General features: G+C 42.3%; 1 protein-coding gene across 1 annotated transcript; it reads left to right on the top strand.

The window, feature by feature from the left end:
• Positions 1-577: 577 nt before the first annotated feature.
• LOC110538013 (uncharacterized) lies at positions 578-12,484 on the top strand. The gene is made up of 7 exons (XM_021624537.3): positions 578-1,703; positions 6,493-6,589; positions 7,394-7,471; positions 8,009-8,202; positions 8,385-9,426; positions 9,588-9,753; positions 10,040-12,484. The coding sequence occupies exons 1-6, from the start codon at positions 1,635-1,637 to the stop codon at positions 9,731-9,733; spliced, it is 1,626 nt and encodes a 541-aa protein (XP_021480212.3). The 5' UTR covers positions 578-1,634; the 3' UTR covers positions 9,734-9,753; positions 10,040-12,484.
• The last annotated feature ends 1,603 nt before the right edge of the window (positions 12,485-14,087 follow it).

Here is a 14,087-nt window from a genome sequence, read left to right as displayed (position 1 = left end):
TGAACTGCTACTGTGTTTTTTGCAGAATTTTTACAGTGATATTCCAAAATACAACAAATACATTTTTCCCACAATGCAATGTAATTTACGGTAATCTACTGTATTCAGTTTATAAGTATGTTACTGCTGATTATACAGTAATTCACTGTGACAATTACATGATTTGTTTTACAGTGTACTGTACTTTCAAACATCTGTGCTAATGGGCTATTAAAAATATGTAGAAATCGCTCTGCCATTTTCTGGTTGCTAAAATTCTAATAGTTCACCTAATTTCAGTTTATGTGACAAAAAAAGCAAGTGTAAGGAAGTGTAGAGAATCTTTGTACCATTTAAACCGCTGAGAAATATATTTTCCATAACCAAAATAATTGTATTTTCAGCAGTTTGTAGCTGGTGTACAAAACCGAAAGTAAAAGATGCAAAAACTAAACTTAAGAAGAAAAGCTTAGAAATAGGGCACATAGAACCGATGTATAGCTTCTTAGACTTGCTTTCAATGAGAATGACAGATCTATGACACACATTTCAGTGTGAATTTGCAGCTTTTAATACATGGTTGCAGACATAAACCCTTGCAATAACTCACACGAGACTTCTCCTTTAAGACCTTTCCCTCAAGAGCCCAGTCAGTCCTTTTTTATGTATATGATGGCCCTGCCTTCAGGGGGCGGGAGAGATACTGTACAAACTCTTGGAAATCTGCTCTCCAGTCAAGTGCGGTAGAGGCGTAATCAGGAGGGACCAGGGCTGACGCGCACTGTGCCACAGAGAGCTTTGGATATTGATAAGCCTGTGACGAAGCAGCGGACAGCAAACTCCCATTGTAGGCTACGTACCACACTTGTGTGGCGCTTCATATAGAGGCGCGCCGTGCGTTATAAGGAGAGAATAACCTCGTGTAGGCTACAACGCGTGGAAAAAGGAAAATAAAAAGGGATTTTAATCAACTTGAAGAGTTTTGATGTCTCGAGGGATTACCTAGCATTAGCCTGTATTAATGTGTAGTATAAATAACATTTTACTAATCTAGTCTAGAGTATTGTTTGTTTGTAAACTTTGTCTGATATATACAATTAACTTAAAATGTTTGAAGATGTTTTTTCTCATTATATTGATTATTTTGTAGGATAATGTAAGATGTCTATTTTAAAGCCATAGGCTATAACATTGGGCGTTTTAATTTCGCACCTGGACTTTTAATGTATCGACTGGTGCCTTAAAAACATTTTTAAATTGTGTGATACCAAACAGTCTGAGACTATCATCCCAACTGCAGGAGATTATTGTGTTTGGAACACACCACAAACAGTTCCTTGGGGATTTAAAGACATCAACTGAAAATGGACAAAATCATCTTCAAAAAAGTCGCCTTACTCCCCTAGTCCCCTGACAGTGGAATTTCGAACTGGGTGGACGTTCTGTGTGGGAAGCGTATCATTGAGCAGGCTACAATTGCTAATTCACTGGATACTTTGCTGAGACGACAAGTGTAGGTGTCCGTCCACTTGCAAGGCAAGGAGTTCCAATTCCACAGAGCGAGCCGCTGTCCCCACGCCTAGTGCTGAGGGAGAGACTCGTGCTGTTTCCATAAATGCTTGGTCTATCGCGGAGAATCCAGCCTGGGCAGCAAGATGAGCTCGTGGGTTTGGGTTCAGCTGTTCGCGTTGCTTGCGGCATGTCTGCGGTCGGGCAGCGCAGAGGTAGGTGACAGAGTCAATTAATTAATTCAAATGTAAGCCTAATTGCCCAAAGTCCGTTGCCAAATATATGTTTTTCTGTTTAGCTCATTTGAAAGGCTACGTTTATTTTCTTTGTTTAATTTCACTGTGAATGGTAAAATTAGGGACCATTGTTGAGTATATTTGACACCAGGCCCCAATTATAGACCATTGTTGAATTTCAGGGTCATTGTATTTTAACAATGTGTGCACTAGGCCTTGTGTGCTCTCCAAACAAAAGGCACCAACTTGTTACATTCAGTAAGGTTTTGTACAAAATAAATGTGAACCAGGCCCCTCACCCCTCCACTTAGTGTATGTTTGTGGCATACAACCACATGTGCACTTGTTATTGTTGATTAATTAAGCTGCGTCTTGTAAGTTAAACTGCTCATCATCTAAAACCACACCTTATGACAGCTCACCTCATGGCTTTAATGCTTCTATATACAATTTATTTGAAACAGTCCTAAGTTTCACTTCAGGCTGTGAGGGCCTCATGGTGAGGACATCTGATTGGGCCCTGCTTGGCAATGTAACCATAGAACAATTACAGCACATGGCAGACCCGTCTACAGAACCTAAACTTCTTATAGTCCAGAATCCCTAAGTGAAAATAACAATCTTTCCTCCAATGCTTGTCCACAAGCTCATGCTCAACATGGGCCCCTCTCCAGATTGCCTAAACGCATAAACCTGTTGATAAACATCATATGAGTGGAAGGCAAAGGCCATCTAAAATCTCACCAGACCCATCATGAAACATGCCTGGGAGGCAATGCCAAATGTGTGTGTGTGTGTGTGTGTGTGTGTGTGTGTGTGTGTCCACAGGATATTTGACAGGCTAGCAATAGGATGAGCGCTTGTCACAGCAACACAACTATAAATCATTCTGATTATGCTATGGCTGACCATTGTCTTGAATCATGGTGTCGAGGGCCTTAATACAAACGATGACAGTTAAAAAGAATAGGAAGAAATGTGTTTAACTCAAGGGGAGAGGGGTCTCGTCTTGACTGCTGGAGTCGATTCTATGTACTTTGTATCGTAGCATACACAGCAAGTGTCCTAAAAGTTCCTTCCCCAGGATACGCCCTGCATATGACACACATGTTAAGTGCATGGTGAATTAAACCATGGTGAGTCCCGTCCCCATTATGGCTTATATCTTTAAGAGAGGAGATATAATTCAAGTTTGAGGGTCTCATTTTGATAGACTTGAGAAGAGGCCAAAGTGGCCCTAACTTGAATATAATACTAATATAGACAGAATGTACAAAACAGTAGGGACACTTGCTCTTTCCATTACCTAGACTGACCAGGTGAATCCAGGTGAAAGCTATAATCTCTTATTGATGTCACTTGTTACATCGATTTCAATCAGTGTAGATGAAGGGGAGGAAACAGGTTAAAGAATCATTTTTAAGCCTTGAGACAATTGAGACTTGGATTGTGTATATGTGCCATTCAGAGGGTGGACGGGCAATACTGAATATTTAAGGGCCTTTGAACGGGGTATGTTAGTAGGCACTGGTTTGTTTCAAGAACAGCAATGCTGCTGGGTTTTTCACAAGTTTGTGTATCACGAATGGTCCACCACCCAAGGACATCCAGCCAACTTGACACAACTGTGGGAAGCATTGGTGTCAACATGGGCCAGCATCCCTGTGGAACGCTTTCGACACCTTGTAGAGTCCACGCCCCACTGAATTGAGGCTGTTCTGAGGTCAAAAGGGGGGGGGGGGGGGGGGGGGGGGGGTTGCAACTCAATGTTAGGAAGGTGTTCTTAATGTTTTGTACTCTAAGTGTATATATACCATTTAGCAGACACTTTTATCCAAAACAACTTACAGTCATGCATTTTACATACTAGTGGTCCCATGAATTTAACCGACTATCCTGGTATTGCAAGCACTATACTCTCCCGACTGAGCTACATCGGGCCATCTTTGGGAAGTTCACAGGATTGGGCAGTAGCGGCTGTGGGAAGAGACTATAGTGAAACAAAGCTCTGACTATGTGGGTCATAACAACATACACACACAGTCTTCAGTTATGGGAAATGGATGTTTAAACAGGGCAAAATGCGGCGCCACCCCTTCTTTGCTGGGTTTCCCAGAATGCCGTTCAGTTGCTTTCATGCTATCAGATCGATGACTTCCTTTTTATTTATTTTTTTATTTATTCAACCTTTATTTAACTAGGCAAGTCAGTCCTCTAGTGTGTCTTGTTCCTAGAGCTGCCAGTGGTGTGTGTTGTCCACCACATTTGTCATGTCAAAGACTGGGCTTTTGGAGGCAGCCTTGGAGGGATGCAAATAAATGTCCAAAATCATACGAATTGCCCTGAGGACAGGTTGTTGGAGGTGGCAGTAAGGGTTGATTAGAAAGTGTTAATGTATAGTCGAACTAGTCCTCTGTCATCTATCTATACATCCTCTCATCCAGTGATGTATTGGTGTACATGCCTGTAGCTAGTGATCACATGAGGTGTCTTTGAGGTATACTATCAGGGAATTCCCTCAGTCAACTAAATCCCACAGAATGGATTCTAGCTGTATAATGTGATTTCTGAATGTGTTTGTGTGTAAACGTATGCATAAACTATGTGCTCATAGGCATGGTTTTAGGGATTGCATGTGAGAATGTGCCATATGTTCAGCCGTATGTGCATTTGTGTGTGTGTGTGTGTGTGTGTGTGTGTGTGTGTGTGTGTGTGTGTGTGTGTGTGTGTGTGTGTGTGCGTGTGTACTCGCATGCCGGCAGGCAGCAAAACTAGACCCATAATCATGTATCCTTATCCCTCAGCTCTCTACTCCTATAGCCTGTACCTGGCATTCCTCAGCTCAACCCACTTCCCATTAAACATCACTGGGGCAATGTATTCCCTGTTAAGTGCACTATGTATGAAATACGGGGACTGGGACTGTCTCTGTTTCCATCTCTATTAAGAGAGATGGAGATCTACTGCATGATGGCTCTAAAATAAGTGCCTGTCTCAGTCTGTGTGATCAGAAGAATGACAGTAAATTTTAGAAGACCCTGACTGTTCCAGAACTTCCAGATGTGACCCAGTCAGATGCTGACTTGTGTGTGTGATTTAGAGTTCTGATTTAGAGTTCACCAATTAGGACCAGAGTAACTCCTGGATTCCTACAGTATTATAGGGTGAAGGTTATGATTTTCTGTTTACATCAGTTGCAGGGGGTGAAGTGTTTATTTAATTTTTCCCGCCCAGATACAAATCGCCAGGGCAACGGCCACTCTATGAACAAAGGCCCAGACCATAATGCACAGCCAGCACAATTAGGCTGCATCCCAAATGACATTGCTAGTAGTGCACTAAATAGGGAATAGGGTGCCATTGGAGCCTCAATCCTTAGACTGGGGCCAAGGAGAGGAAATAACTGGGATGGCTCCTCAGGGGCATCGCTACACAAATAGAGATGTTAATTTAACTCATGGCATTTTCCTTTTGTATGGCTGGACTTTCTTCAGTGCCCAACAACAATGGGGAAAAGTACATTATGTACATTAATAGTGTGTGAATGCCATTCACGCATGGCTTCTTCCTCCTCAAAGCACTCCCCAAAGGGCTTAGTTTTATTCTCACAAGAAACTGAATGGATGAATGTAACGGACAGAGGTGGTTCGACTTGTGTTAGCTCCTTGAATGAATGAATGCCTAGGCATTAGCTCAGAAAGCTAACTCAGTATTGTGGTGAGCATGAGATCCGGGATTCGGACCCAATAGGTCAAACAGTGGTAGACCCAGCTAGCAAGAGTTAATATCTCCATAGATGCAACTTCTTCTCCTTTATTCATCCATCCCTCCATTATTCCCCCGATGTCCATCTCTCTGTTCTGATCCACCTCTCCTCCTCCTCCTCTCAATCACTCCATCCCCCACTACTTCCTGAACCCTTCCTGACTCCTGTGACCCCTAAGTATTAGCAGATGAGGTGACACAAGGCCAATAGTCATTCACCCCCTCTTAGTGGCCATTGTGAATCCAAGCAGCCATTTCCTTCATCCTCTTGTTTCATTAATGATTAGGGGGGTAAGTCGGGTAACCCCCTAACCCTAACCCACACCTACCTACATGCAGTGGTGGAAAAATTGTAATTCTTGAGTAAAAGTAAAGATACCTTAATAGAAAATGACTCAAGTAAAAGTGAAGGTCACCAGTAAAAGTCTAAAAGTATTTGGTTTTAAATGTACTTAAGTATCAAAAGTAAAAGTATAAATCATTTCAAATTCCTTATATTAAGCAAAGCAGACGGCACAATCTTCTTGTTTTTAAAATGTACGGATAGCCAGGGGCACACTTCAACACTCAGACATCATTTACAAACAAAGCTTTTGTGTTTAGTGAGTCTGCCAGATCAGAGGCAGTAGGGATGACCAGGGGTGTTCTGTTGATAAGTGTGTGAATTGGACCTTTTTCCTGTCCTGCTTAGCGTTTCAAATGTAACCAGTACTTTTGGATGTCAAGGAAAATGTATGGAGTAAAAAGCACAATATTTTTTTTAGGAATGTAGTGAAGTAAAAATAAAACATTTCAGAAATAGTCAAGTAAAGTACAGATACCCCCCAAAACTACTTAAGTAGTACTCTATAATATTTTTACTTAAGTACTTTACACCACTGCCTACATGTACCACTGCTGTTGTCTCTTTGCTTCCATATCTACACAGAATAAATGGGGAAGCTGAGAACATATTTGATTTGGGAGAATCTAGTTTTATTTCTGTCTCATCTCTTTCTCTCAGGGGGATCCTCTCCCTCCAGGTTTGGTGGAGCTGGTTAGGAGCAACCCTATCTCTTCCATAGAGGACCTGCAGCTGCTGCTGCTCAGTGACTCCGTAGGTAAATATCTCTAATGTTGTACTATGCTGATACTCATCAACATGCATATGCATTTTAGCAGAATCGGTTTACAAAGAAACCTACTGTCATAGGTGCATATATGTTTACGTATGGGTGGCCCTGGGATTCAAACCCACATCCTGGCTCCCGAAGCCTAATGCTCTAACAACTGAGCGGTACAGGACCACAAGCCAGCCAGACACACTGGACACGCGATGGAGGCTCTCTCAGACGAACTAACGCGACCAACAGAGACTGAGGGAAAGAAAGTGAAAACTGTTGTCACATGATGCCCAGATTTCATTCCCAACAGGGACAGGCCAACGTCACACACAGTGAATACTATAAACAGAATCTCACAGACTGACTAACAGACAAACCGTCAGTGACACAGAGGGCAGAAAGACTTCTTAAATAGATACACATATTCCCATCATTGAATAGCGAACATCACATACAGTAAACACTATATACAAACTCAACGAGATAAGAGAAACAAAGAGGGAACTATTCAGTGTCTCAAGATACAAAAACATACAAACATGAGGTCATGACAGAGAGAAATTCCCACACAAACAGACATCTATTAAGGGGAAGCTCAAACTTCCTCATAAACACACACATGCACCGTACACAGATGCATGCACATGCGCGCACACACACACGCACACACACACACACACACACACACAGAGAGTAAAAGTCATAACCCCCTAAAAAATATACAAAATAAAAAATAAACAATTGAAGCAACGAGCTGATTAGATCTGTAAACTAATATTGGATTGGATTGTTTTTTGTCAGATGAGGATTTCTCTGACGATTTTTTGCCGAGTGGACAACACTCCAACAACACTAACAACCGATTGCCAAGGAGTCTGGGTGAGTTTTCACCTTCCTCATAGTCTCTGACGCTAGGCTATAATTCCACATATTTCCGTCACTCATGTTGACTTGGGTGGTTTTGGACAGCTATATCTAATCCAAAATGAGTTGTGTAATGCATGTTGTGGTAAAGAAACATATAAAGTATGTCACCATATTGCGATTCATTAGTTATTTGCTGAACAAACGCCTTATGACTTGCAACTCCAAGTTACACTCCAACACGTATGAAGATTCATGCATACACTGTTTCAATAGCATGTGATTTCTTTAAACAGAATAAGTAATATACCTTCAGTAGAATTAGTGTAAACAAAATGTTTTCTACATTTTGAGGCCTATGTGCTGGCTGTTTTGTATGCACTGAGCAGTGTAGATGGTATGCTTTTAACATTAAGCCTGAGGCTCCAGCACATTTACAATTATTTGCTGATTAATGTACACTGTCCCATCTTATGAAACCTGTCTGTAATATGGGAGGTTTTAAATGGTCTGTCTGTCTGTCTGTCTGTCTGTCTGTCTTTGTTGTCTCAGACGCCCAGCCGGCTCAGCAGGCACTATGTAAGGTGAGGACAGAGGTGATGGAGGTGACCCGTGCCATGTTGGACCGTAGCAACGCCAACTTCATGTTGTGGCCTCCCTGTGTGGAGGTACAGCGATGCTCTGGCTGCTGCAACACCAAGAGCCTGCAGTGTGTCCCCGTGCTGACCCACACCAGGCACCTACAGGTACATATACACCACCCCCCATCTCAACACCTGCCCTCTACCCTGAAACTCTTTCCCAGGTTGTTTCTGTAAAAGAGAATGTTCTCAGCTGACTTAGGCCTACCTGATCAAATAAAGGATTTGTCATAAAAAAAAGTGATTTAGTCATTTTGAATCTCCCTCCTCCTCCTCCTCCTCACTAGGTGATGAAGATCCAGTACGTGGACAAGCGGCCCAACTACTCCAAGGCAGTCGTCTCGGTCCACGACCACGTGGAGTGTCGCTGCCAGCCCGCCCCTCGTCCCCCGGCCGTCCCCAAGAAGAAGTCCACGCCCCGCAGACAGCAGAAAGACAACAACAAAGGATCAGCCAAGGCCAGATCCAAGGAGGAGCTGCACCGCAGAGATGAGCTGAAGCACAACCAGAGGATCCAGCTGGAAGACCTGCTGGACCAGCACTGGAACCCCAAGGACACCTCCTCAGATGCAGGGGAGAGGAAAGGGGGCTATGGGCTGGACCATGACAAGATGGATCCTCAGTGGGTGCTTAACAATACCAGACAGCTGGGGGCTAACGAGTGGACCGAACCTCGACATCACGATGACATGGAGGAGGGGAGAGACAGTAGTAGTGTCAACGGCACTACAACCGCAATGGACATCGACATGGCACAGCTTGACCACGAGAAGAGAGACAGGGTCGAGACGCGTGGGGACTCGCTATTTAACATTACTGAGGGAAATGTCAGTAGGGGAGATAGGCAGCAGGGTAGTCTGAGCCTCAGTGAAGAGGAGGGAGACCAAGAGACACAGAGACAAGCCACACAAACACAGAGTCCCTCGCTACGCACCAACACATCAAAGCAACAGCGACATGGGACCAACTCCTCCTCAGAGGAAACCAAAAGCAGAGAGGGAGCCAATCAAAGAACGGAACAGCAATTCCATCCTACGGAGGAAACCAATCAGAGGCCCGAGAGCAGATTCCCTCCCCTTGAGGAAGCTGATCAAAGACGTAAAGACAATGAGACCCCTGATTCAGAGAGGAGCCTCCAGCATGCTCTCCAACTGGAACAGGAGAAGCTGGAGGAGGAGAGGAAGGAGCTGTTGTTACTCCACAGGAGGCTGGACGATGAAAAGGAGCTCCTGAGACGCGAGCAACAGAAACAACAACAAGAAGAAGAGGAGCAGCAGTACCATCGGCCTAATCATAAACATCAAACTCAAACCACCACACAAAGAACAGGTAGATAGAGAATATTGTGAGCTAGCAAGTGTGTGTGGTGTGTGTCTGTGTGGTGTGTGTCTGTGTGTGTGTGTATATGTGTTTTGGATTTATGTTTCTCAGTTTCATGTGTATTCCAAACTGTTAAATCATCTGAATCTAATATTGTCCTATTCTCCCAGACACAGTTTTGCCCACTTCGACGCGAGCGCCCTCAGTCCTGGCTGGTCCCCGGCCACCTGCTCGGCCCGGCCCAACTAGGAAGAGAATGAGGAAGAACAACCGCAAGCGTATCAGCAAGGCTGCAATGAGAGCAATGCTAATGTAGAACCTACAATCTCTCTGAAGGTAAGTGATAGAACGGATAGAAACGGTTTCCTAACACAAATACTTTCCAAACCCATTCAAATACTTTCCAAGTACTTTCAAATACCACAAATACTTTCCAAGTACTTTCAAATAACATTTTAAAATACTTTTTTGGGCAAGGTATTTGCAAACAGTTTTCAAATACTTTCCTAACCCTTCCACATACTTTCCACAGAAAAGTGTATATTCATATACAAAAACTATATTCGACCTGGTCTAGAATATAACAATTTTAACAATTTTTCTGTTTCTCCTTCTCATCCAGGGAGTGATGCTCTCTGTGTTTTGTTGTGGACAATCCAGTGGCGACACCGAGCAGTTCATTCCTTTCTTATGAGTTAATATTCGAGTGTCAGTAACCTGCTCGTCCTGTGACCGTGAGGTATTCCCTAATAGTACTAATGATTGTCTGGTGAACCCAAAACAAACCCTTGGACGGAAAGAAATATGGGACAAGAAGAATGGGATGCAAATACATACGAGGCTGAGGTGATCCATCAACATATGTCTGATCCATCAAAAGATGATCTCCTATTAACAACAAGATGTTCCCCCAGTCGGATCAAGAACATTGGAACGTCGGAACAGAACATTAAAACCACATTAGAACTTTGGAACAGATCATTGGAACAACATTAGAACTTTGGAAGATATCATTGGAACACTGGATGAACGTTGGAACGTTCACAAGGATGTTGGACTGTCGTTGGACTCAGTGCTATTGGACCTCCCTCGTGACTTTTGAACAGCATAGTAAACCACTCCAGTCAGTAGAGATCAAGTCGGTTAAAAACTCTTCACATTCTCATCCAAGGCATGGTTTATTATCCCAAGAAGTGGACTGATCATGCTTGTCAAGAAGACCAAAGAGAGAGAGCATTTTTATGTCAGTCCAAATCTCCCATTTCCCTATGAGCACAAGACGTTGAAAATACCTGTTTTTTCCTTTGAAAATACTTTTTTTCTTTTTTAATATTTTAAAAATGTTGCTTACTGGGTTCTGACATGGAAGAAGACATTTTATTTTTCGGACTAGAAAGGTACAATGATAGAGGATCGGGAAAATACCATGGCAAGCAGATATTACAGGGACAATGGGAAAGAAATGATGACATGTATATGAGCTAGGACTGTTGGAATGACTGGTAGTCTTGACTGATGTGTGCAGTATCCCTACAATTGTGCTTAAGCTGCTCTATATGTTCTAGTCTATTCCTGCACTAAGGAAGGTCAATAGAACTACCGCAGCAAAGATTTTGCATGTCTCAGTAGTTACACAATGTAGACTCTCGTTTTTCTAAAAACATATTTAATTGTATTTAATTTGATCTAAAACACTGGAATTCCATCAACAACAATGCACAGGTTTGCATTCTCATGTTCAGCCGAGGCTTCCACACTTCTTTCGGAGAATGGGATTAAAACAAGATGCAAGGTGCTAAACAGGGTTGCATTACACCTTTATGTCTGTCTTTAACATTATTTATTCCTTATATCACATAGGTCTCATGTGTTCACTTTCAATAGGATTACTGCATATGAAGCATTTTGGGGGTTGAATATCGATCCCTGTTCCGGTCTCAATATAATTTGAGCTGTCAGCCTTTGTGCGCACAGACCATAGCCTAGATTCAATCAGATCAAGCGTTATGTTTTGGCGGTGTCAGAGGAGGAACTGCATTGGAGCTGTCAAATTGGCTCGAAGTTCAGAACAAGAAAGTGTCGGCTATAGATAAATAATTACGCTCAGGTTGAAAACTGATTAATCAAATGATGGGATTTTCACCATCCTAATGGAGGTGTAGATTACATCTCACATTCCAGTGTTCCAACTTGTTAACAAGGCTGCATAGGATTTCTGTTCGTGAGACTCAGCCAATGGCAATGTCCGCTTTAGGTATTATCGCCGGGGACTCAGTTCCACCTCTGACACTGCCAAAACAACCACCATGGGAATGTTGGCTAAAGCGGACACGGATCTGATCGAATTGAGCCCAATGTAACTACAAAGAAAAGCTTTGAAAAAGGGGAAAAGGTGTTGCCTGCCATTCACTGTCTGTATGATAGACAGGTTATGGTAATGACTTTGTGTTGTCGTATAACTCTGTGTGTCAGTGTGGTTGTGCGTGTGTATGTGCCTGTATGTGCTCGCGCGTGTGTACAATATGCGCGTGTGTATGCCCGTGTGAGAGTATATGTAAGTATGTGAACAGAATCATATTTATGTATTTGATCGCTAACACTCATGAGTCCATAAATCAGATAGTCCCTTATTCTTAATGCTCACTGCTAACCAGTCCTTGTCTGCATAGGGAACAGTAGAGCATCAGACCTTCTGTATCCTGAGGCTGCGTTGCTTTATTTCATTTATTTGGTGAATAATCTAACACTACAATTTGAAGAGAAGAAGTGCCCCGATAAAAGTGTCAGACATTAAAAGCAGCATGGGCCAGATGTGTCAAGCAAAGAAGCTCAGTGCTTGTGTGTGGGCCACTGCTGGTCCACTGTCAGGTAAAGTGTTCTCACTTCAAATAGCCTAACTACCAGCCAAACTTATTTTAAATATTGAAAATGTGGCATGTGTCATAATGCCTTCTTTCAACTGTAATGAGTTATTGTCTGTTTTGTTGTGAGTTATCAAAAAATGAATGTTGTGATAATGGCCACTTAATTCTATTTTGATATGATTATAAAAAACATATGTGAGAAAGTGTACTTGTGCTGTGAGCTGTTGTCCTGCTTTTTGTGTTGTGAAGTAAGAGAAGCTACCCACTGGGCACCGACGTCAGTTCAACGTCTAGTTTTGATTTACCTTTGGTTGAGTTGTCAACTAAGGTGAATTCAAGTTTCAAGTTGTAATGTCACGTGCACAAGTACAGTGAAATGCCTTTCTTGCTAGCTCCAAACCCAACAATGCAGTAATCTATCTCCATAGCTAGGTTTCTATCCAATTGGCGACAGATTTTCATTCAGTTTTAATGTACTGAATAAAAATCTAAAGTTCAATGTGTTTCCATCACATTTCAACTCTCCTGATAGTTAGCCAACAGCTCGTAGATACAGTGCGGGAAGTCTGTGAGATCAGTGTTGCCAACTCCTCAGTAAGGAAAGTATCTATTGGCTGTCCTAAAAGTCCCCAAATTTGCATAATTGGCCATGTGCATGTAATTGTGATGGATGCTGTAGGAGAGGAATCACGTCGTGGGAGAGACTAAAAGTGAGTAAAAAACACCCTAAATATGTTTAGAACTCCAAATGAACTTTCTTCTGCGATTCTTGTTTTCTTAAATGTCACAATTCCAACCCTCCTTTATCCAGGCTTGGGATCGGCAAAAGTGACCCAAAAGAGACACTGGCGGATTTGCATAGTTTTTTAATGATTTAAAAAAAAATATATATTTTAGTTTAGGTTTCTAAATTTGGTTTGGTTTTTAACCTTACACCGTACACTTAGGAGCCTACAACAAGTCACAGTAAAACATTAAAAATTTTAACCATAACATTGTTTTTACATTTTTACATCTACATTAACAATCTAAATGGACCAAAAAGAAACAATAGAAAAAAGTGACCATGGCAATGTGAGAAAATTATGGTAACTAGTCTGGCCCTAATTCAGGTTGTTTTTTTAATGTAATCCAGGGTGGGATCAGCCAGCGGCGGTTTCCCGCATGCACTGGGCCGCCTGTGAGTGCTTTGGGACGGGGGTGGGGCCCACAGCAGCACCGACTGCTCGTTGAGAAGAGTAAGAACGATGCGTGCTTTCACGTCAGTCTCCAAAAGTCTCCAATAACACCATAAAAAGTTGATAGATTTGTTGCTTGTCGCTTTTTTGAAAATGTGTCGCTAGAGGGGTCTGAATACTCGCTAAATATAGCGACAAAGTCGCTAAATTGGCAACACTGTGTAAGGTTAGGCAAGTCTACATGATGAGATTATTATGGATAAGAGCCAGACAATTTTTTTGCAGTCAAGCATCATCCATCACTTCACCAGAATAAGACCTTCGATATTTTTTGGAAAGGAGCATCAAAATCAGTGTGCACTTTCACCACCCTGTGAAGTTCATCATCATTTATTTAATCTGTAGCCTAATAAACTGCATGGTTTCTCGAGTCATAGTGGGAGGACCACACACCATATCATCGCGTGACTCCCAATTCACTTCGATATGATGGCTAATTAGGGCATTAAGATGTTTCTACCACCATTTCTCGCATTAACTAATTTTACCGACACCAAAAGATCCCAACATGGCAACGAACATGTTATCTGTCGGCATTTATAAAATTGTACCAACTCAATGTTTATAT

The sequence above is a fragment of the Oncorhynchus mykiss genome, chromosome 12 (genome assembly GCF_057628025.1).
Source record: "Oncorhynchus mykiss isolate SJ-2025 chromosome 12, ASM5762802v1, whole genome shotgun sequence".
Classification (NCBI taxonomy): Eukaryota; Metazoa; Chordata; class Actinopteri; order Salmoniformes; family Salmonidae; genus Oncorhynchus; species Oncorhynchus mykiss.
The sequence above is the reverse complement of the archived record's forward strand: the minus strand, read 5'-3'. Positions and strand labels throughout refer to the sequence as shown.